This window comes from Calypte anna, chromosome 23, assembly GCF_003957555.1.
Source record: "Calypte anna isolate BGI_N300 chromosome 23, bCalAnn1_v1.p, whole genome shotgun sequence".
In the NCBI taxonomy this organism is placed as follows: Eukaryota; Metazoa; Chordata; class Aves; order Apodiformes; family Trochilidae; genus Calypte; species Calypte anna.
In genome coordinates, this window is record NC_044268.1 from 679,901 (window position 1) to 686,890 (window position 6,990).

At 58.2% G+C, this 6,990-nt stretch overlaps 1 protein-coding gene across 1 annotated transcript; it reads right to left on the bottom strand.

Moving 5' to 3' along the window:
• Positions 1-3,295: 3,295 nt before the first annotated feature.
• Positions 3,296-6,990, bottom strand: MYCL (MYCL proto-oncogene, bHLH transcription factor). Its single transcript, XM_030464416.1, has 2 exons — positions 6,264-6,990; positions 3,296-3,972 (listed from the first exon to the last, which is right to left on the bottom strand). Exons 1-2 carry the CDS (start codon positions 6,766-6,768, stop codon positions 3,407-3,409), a joined length of 1,071 nt encoding a protein of 356 aa, XP_030320276.1. The 5' UTR covers positions 6,769-6,990; the 3' UTR covers positions 3,296-3,406.

The window sequence follows — 6,990 nt, forward strand, 5'->3', positions numbered from 1 at the left end:
GGAGGACGGGGCCGGGCCCTGGGGCCGATGTCCTTCTGGCGGGAGAGCTCCCGGCCCGCGGACGGACCCTCCCCTCGGCCCGGTCCCGGTTCCCAGCCTCATGTCCCGATCCCGGTCCTGGTCCGAGGTCCCCGACCCTTTTCGGTTCCCCGGGCCGTGTTCACGCGTGTGGTTCTGCCCTCCTTTTTTTTTTTTTTTTTTTTTGTGGTGGGATGTGGGATGGGGTGGCGAGGATGCTGTTGCCATAGCAACGGGGCAGGGGGAAGAAGAGCGGGGCTGTTGCCACGGCAACAGAGAGGCGCGCGTTGCCGTGGCAACCGCAGCCTCCGCGGAGTCTCGTCCTCCCCATCGCCCCGGCAACACGGGGAGCGGGGAGCGCTCGGCTGTCTCCGTGGCAACAGAGGGGAGGGAAGGCAAGGAGACGGTTGCCACGGCGACGGCGGGAGAAGAGTTGCCCGTTCTCCCTGGCAACACACATCCTTTGCCATAGCAACAGGGAGCAGGAGGCTGGGGGCCGGGGAAGGGCTGCGGGCAGCCGCTTCCCACCCCCAACCTCCCCCTCGCATGGGAAGGGATTATCGCTGCCTCGGGCAAACTGTCCTAAAAATTTGCCAGCCCAGGCGTGAAGGCAGCATCGTGGCCACAACACCCCCGGGCCGGCTGAGGTTCCCCCCGTAGAACCGGGGGTGGGAAAGCAGAGGTGGTTTACAGAGGGGGGTGGGGGGTGTCTGGTCGCAAAGGGAAAGGGGTGGGAGTGGGGGGAAGGAGGGCAATTTGTGCTAAAAAATAAAAACCCCACAACTCTGTCAGGGGTGGGAACGCAGAATTGTGATGGTTTCAGTCGGAGCTTGCAAATCGCAGTGCAGAACAAGTGAGGAGGAAAAGCCTCACGTGTTTGTTTTGTTCACTTCACGGAGCTGTCAGGCGGCTTAGCCTCAGCCTCACCGTGGCAACAGGAGAGGAGGGATCTGCTTTAGTACCCAGGGAAGTTTCAGGTAGATATTCATTTATGTATGAGGGCTTTCAGCAGGAGAACTCGAAAGATTTGAAACCTGCTCCCTTTTCCACCAGCGATGGTCTCGGCTCACACCATGGGACCTGCACACCATTGCCAAGAGAGGAAAAGAATATTTTCAGCATCCTATGGCCCTTCAGCATGAAAGGAAAAAAAAAAAAAACCACACCAAATCTGAGCTGGAGGGTCACCTTGAGCTGAAAAGACACCAGTGTACACACAACAAAAAGAAATGTTTGAGGGAGGAGTACGTCTGGGCTTTGTTTCCCGTGCATGGGCGAGGTGTCAGATTTAGGTCACCCTGCTCTGTGTTTAAGCTGTGGCTCCCGTGAGCACCTTTTAATTCAGCTCTGAAAGGCTTTGACACGGCGTGAGGCAACATGCAGAAAGTGGGAAGTGGTGCTGGAACTGAAGGGAACGGGGATTTAAGACTCTTTGCTTCTTCAGGCTGGCTTCCCCCAAGTGTCTGAGCCTCCTGCAGCACCAGCTCTGACTTCTCAGCAGTAATGGGATCAAACATCCCTCCAGCATTTAAAGGAATTTGGTTTTTTTTGCTGCCAGCATGAACGGAACCCAAAAGTTTTGTATTCAGGGCCATTGGGGTGAACTCACATATATATAATTTCACCCCCTCGGCAGAGCTGGGGATACAAAGCCCTGAGGTGGCCCTGGGGGTTGCATTCCCCCTCTAGGGTTACTGCCAACCACAGCCCTGTCCCCTGACCCATGGGGCAGCCAACCCCCCACACCCACTGCCCCCAAACCCCATTAGGAGGGTTTATAGTTACACCAAAGCCTTCTCCGAGCCCAGTGTGGGCTCCCTTCCCCTCCTTGCCAACAAAGCTACTTAAAAGGAGGAAAAATAATCCAGGTGATTCGTTTCCCTGGCCCCACTGCCATGACTTCTGTTTCCATCGCTGGGAGAAAGCCAGGACAAAGAGCTCAGTCTTCCAGGCAGCAAGGCAGCCAAGCCCTGGTGCAAAATATATTAATTTCCTCTGCTCGTGTTTGTGAGAGGCCAGGACACCTCAAAATATGGTGGCCAGGCCAAACACCACCCCCCACCCCCTTTTCCCAAAAGCATCACAGCCCACCACATGGAAACCCAGAGCCACCTGCATGGAAAAAGCCAACCCAGGCTGTTGCAAACTTATTTATTTATGAAGTGTGAGGTAATGAAGAAAGTGCTAAATCCAACCACAGTGTTAACTCTAATGGTTCTCAGCAGGGACCTGAGGGTGCTGTCCTGCAGGGCCACCCCTGCCAGCACCTCCAGGAGGGGACAGGGGACACCACCACCTACATACCCCACAGCAGGCACAGGCAGAGGGAAGCCTTGAAGGCAGCACAACCCCCAAGCTGCCCCCCCCTCCAAAGCCCAAAGCTTCCCTAGGGACTCAAAGGGGCTGGTGGTAAGGAGGTGCTCACAAAGGAGGTCACAAGGATGCTCACAAGGGTGGGAAAGGGGAAAAAAATCCCCCATTATTGCAAATGGGTGGTTTGGAGAGCTGCAAGGGAGGGGAGGGGGGAACCAGCCTCCACAAGGACTCATTTGAAGTGTCTGGCAGGAACCAGCCCCTTCCTGATCTCCCTAAAGTGCAGCAGGACTGAGCCCTCTCCTGCAGCAGGAACCTCTCCCTCCAAAAAGAAAAAAAAAAAAAATTTTATATATATATATAAAAATGCAAACTCTTTACCAATACTTCTCAAAAGTGGTACAAAAATACAGTATAAAAACACAGCCTCCAGTATAAGACTTGCAGTTACAGCAGCAGTTTCTAGACCATAAAAATCCAAGACAAGCTACTGCGTGAAGTGGTAAGAAAGTGAGGTACGGTCCAGCCGAGCAAGGGGATCACCCACGGGTGACAGAAATCCCAGACATCATCTCCATGGGGCTCCATCCAGACATGAGCCCCATGCTGGGCTCTCCGTGTTTGCCCCCATCTGCTTCCCTGAGCTGAAGCAGATCGTGGTTGCTTGGGATTTTTAGGGCGAGATGGATGCCCAGGGGCAGCTCCCAGTGACGCTGCTGGTGGCAACAGGGCTGCTGGGGAATAGAGCTGAGCCCGTGAGCTGTGAGAAAGCTTCACAGGGGGGTGGGACAGGGGAAATGTTGCACCACCAGGTGCCAAGAAGCCAGCCCCAGGCAGGTGATGCCACAGGAGGAGATGGGGACACGGTGGCCCCACGCCCACAGCTGCCAGCACCACCGCAGCCACCCCGCACGCAGTGCTGCTGCAGCCCCTGGGGTCCAACAGTTCCACAAAAGAAAAAAAAACCCAACCAAAAAAACAAAACAAAAAAAACAAACCCAAAACCACGTTAAAAAATTTAAAAACTGTGCAAATTGAGAGGGAGCCAGGGGGTGGTGGGGACTGGAGCAGGGGGTTATTGCCCCTGGAGGTGAGCAATCCGTTTGAGCAGCTGGGTCTGCCGCAGGCGCAGCTGCCGCTTCTCGGCTGCCATCCTCCTCTCAGCACTGATGAGGGACTGCAGGTACTCGGAGGATTTGCTCAAAATCACCACTTTGGGGGTCTTGGGACAGCTGGCAAGCCCGGGCACCTGGTCCCTCAGGGCCAGGAACCTGGAGCGGAGGTCGTTGCGCCGCTTGCGCTCCAGGTAGTTGTGGTTTTTCCTCTTGGCCACGTCCTCGCTGTCGGAGCCGGGACTGCTGCTGCCAGAGGCTTTCTCCAGGCTGGGCTCAGGCAGAGGGGTGGCAGGAGATGGCTCTGGGGCCTTTGGTGGCTCGTCCTCAGCCTGCTGGGGTGGCTCTGGAGGGGCAGAGGCATCCGGCGGGGAGCGGGCGGCGTAGTTGTGCTGCTGCTGGTGGACGGAGATGTGGAAACGTTTCATGCAGGGGTCCAGGGGGTCAGCACGCAGTGTGATGGTCACTGGCTGCCTCAGGCTGAGAGGGGGTCTCTTCTCCACCATCACCACGTCAATCTCTTCGCCTTCTGCTCAAAATTAAAGTGGCAAAAAAAAAAAAAAAAAAAAAAAAAAAAAACAACCCCAAAATCCCCATCAGTTGGGAGCCCCTCATCACCTCGGAGCCTCCCGCACATCCCCCCTCTGCCATCCCCCCTAAATTTGCTCGTGCCCTGCAAAGCCATCCTGTGACCTCCAGAAAGGAGTGTGGGATTGAAAAACTCTTCCAACACCATCTCACAGAAAGCTTTCCCACCACATTTGTTTTCCTGGACCCCCAGGTTTGGGATGAAGTTTTATTTTTGCTCCACTTCAGCACCAGAAGCAACAGTGTCCAGGATAAAGGATCTTGGGGCAAGAAACACCCGAGCCCCCCTTCCCAGGGAGGGGAGAGGAGCCGGATGCTGAGGACCTGGGACAACCTTACTCCAAAGTTCATCCCGGTCGGTGCTTTCATGGCCCCATTGGAATTGTAAATGAGGGAGGTGGGGGCAGAGCTGCCCTTTGTTCCCCTTGGCTGCAGTTTCCCACTTGGGTGACTTGTTCCTTTTCACAAGTGATAAACCCCATTCAGCTCAGGCTTCCCGGGGACAGAGGGGACAATCCCCCGCCGAGCAGGGGGGAGGGACAGGAGAAGGGGTCCCTCGGTGAACTTTGAAGGCATGGCAGAGCCAGGAGTCAATGCGGAGGCAGTTTATCAGAGCTGGGAACAGCGAGACCCAAATAAAGGACAACCGCACCCAAAACACTCCGCCTGTTGTCGCTGCAGATCGTCCCACCCCAGCAAAACCCAGTGGCACTGGGGACACTGTGGTGACCTGGCTGCTGCCACCACTCTCATTTTAGGGATGCACTTCCATCTTTTTCCTAATGTTTTGGAGGGAAAACACAGCCCCTGACTAACGCTCAGTTCCTCCCCTGGCATCTCGAGCAGAGGCCTGAGCTCCCCCTCCCCTGCCACGGAGCCACTCACCTGGGCACCAGGGCCCCCTCCTGCTTGCAGCCCCCAGCCCGCCCACCCACTCCCCCCCAGCCCCCAGGCTCTTCCCAGCAAGCCCCAACCACTCTGTTACTGGTGCTACTGGGGAGGAGGGGGGCTCATCAGTGTCACAACCCGGGCAGTCTCAGCCACGTGTGTCCCATACACACTTCACTACGAAAAGTCCGGAGGGATAACCCCGCCCCCCAGAGCCGCCCATTGGCTGCCTGGCGGGGCCGGCCGGCTTTCTCGCCACCCCATTGGCTGCTGCCCCTGCCCATCACCGCCGCCCCGCTCATTGTTTCCAATCTGTTGCTTTTTGTTCGGCGCCCACGTGGCGCCACCGGATCGGGACCGGGACCGAACCTGGGATGCTAGTGGGACCGGGACCCTCCAGGGACCACACCCCCACACTCCGGGCCGGCCCCACCGGTTTGGGTTAAGCCTCTTAACGCCCGCGACCTGCTTACCCTCCCCGGGCGCCTTAATGGCATTAAGTCCCCGTCCCGCGACAGTGACTCACCGGCACAGGTCGCTGCCACCCGCAGATTTATTATCGGGGTCACAGCACCGCGTGAGCCCCGTGGGAGCGGGAGAAACGGGGAACCAACCCCTCCGGGGATAGGGGATTTGGATGGGGCTTAAGGTGCGGGAAGGGGGGGGCAGCAGCACATCACCCCTGGCTGGGGGGTTTCAGGGACACCCACTTCACAGCCACATTCCTCCCCCCCCGCCGCGTAAAGCACCCCCACCCTTCTACGTGGGACATGCCCCGAGGGGATGTCCTGATGCGGGATATTCCTGCCCATCCCACGCAGCTACCGCCGCGGGGGACGCGGTCGCAACCACCTGGCCCCGGGGGATATTTTGCTTTTTGTGCCGAGAAAATCCTGTCCCGGGTGGCGGGACCGTGAGCGTGGGACCAGCCGAGGTGATGAGGCTGGAGCAGAACACTCTGCAACGCTTGGACCTCCCTCCCCCCCAAAAAAAACCCAAAAACCAAAAAACTTTCCCGTTGAGGTGCAAACTTCCCCACTCCTCCCAGGGATAGTGCCCACCGAAGCCCCCCACTGCGGCAGTGGGGAGGCCCACGGACCCCTTGTGAGGAGCTGGGCGTGGGGGGGCAGTTCCCGAGGTGAAGCCCCTCGGAAAGGGGAGCCCCCGATCCCGCTTTGTTGATGGGGCCGGGACCGGGGTTCGCTTGGAGCCGCAACAAAGGCGCTGCCTGGGAGGCTCCGGGCACGCACGGACACGCGTGTTCCCCCCGCCCGGCTCCCCGCGGGCTGCAGCAAGGTTGGGGGGTGGGAAAGGGAGGAGGTAACCCCCGCCTCGACCCCTTACCAGAATCGCTTTGGCCCTCGGATCCCGAGGACGAGGGGATCTTGCTCTCAGCCAGCGGGCAAAGGAAGACGGCAGCGGGATCCACGCACTCGCTCACCGAGCTGCTGAACCCCAAATCCTGGGCGAAGGAGGGTTTGTGGGGGGTGGCTCTCTGCGTCCCGCTGGCAAGTTTCTCTGTCATAGCTTTTTCCAATCTCTCCCGGGTTGAAAACCCGCTCCACATGCAATCCTTGAGGATGAAGGCGCTCAGGTTCCCAAAGATTTCCCCCGTCCCGAAGAGATATTCCGGCTCTTCCCCGGGCAGGCAGCAGCGGGAGAGCCACCCCGAGCGCTCCTCCGGCCCCGAGCAGCAGGCTTTCTCCCCGGGGGTCCCCAGGGGAAAAAGGGGGGGCGTGGGGACCAGCTCAAACTTCTTCCAGATATCCTCGCTGGGGGCCGTGGAGCGGTGGAAATCCTCTTGGGCGTCATGGTCGTAGAAGTAGTGCTGGTACGAGTCAAACTCCATCTCTGCATGAAGGAGGGGTGCCAAAAAAAACAAAACAAAAAAAAAACCCAAAAAAACAAAAACAAAAAAAAAAAACCAGTCCCCCAATCCCCCGCCGCCGAAATCTGCAGCCTCGCTTAGGCAATAGGTACCCCCACTCTCATAGAAAAGGGGGTGAAGCCCCCACCCCCGGTACACCCACCTCGCCCGGCGCTGCGGGTCGTGGCGGCACCAGCCACCGAG

Coding starts and splice junctions, on each gene's coding strand:
- MYCL (XM_030464416.1), bottom strand. CDS start 6,768: ATGGAGTTTGACTCGTACCAGCACTACTTCTACGACCATGACGCCCAA. Junction 3,973..6,263: donor CGAGGGCCAAAGCGATTCTG/GTAAGGGGTCGA, acceptor AATTTTGAGCAG/AAGGCGAAGAGATTGACGTG.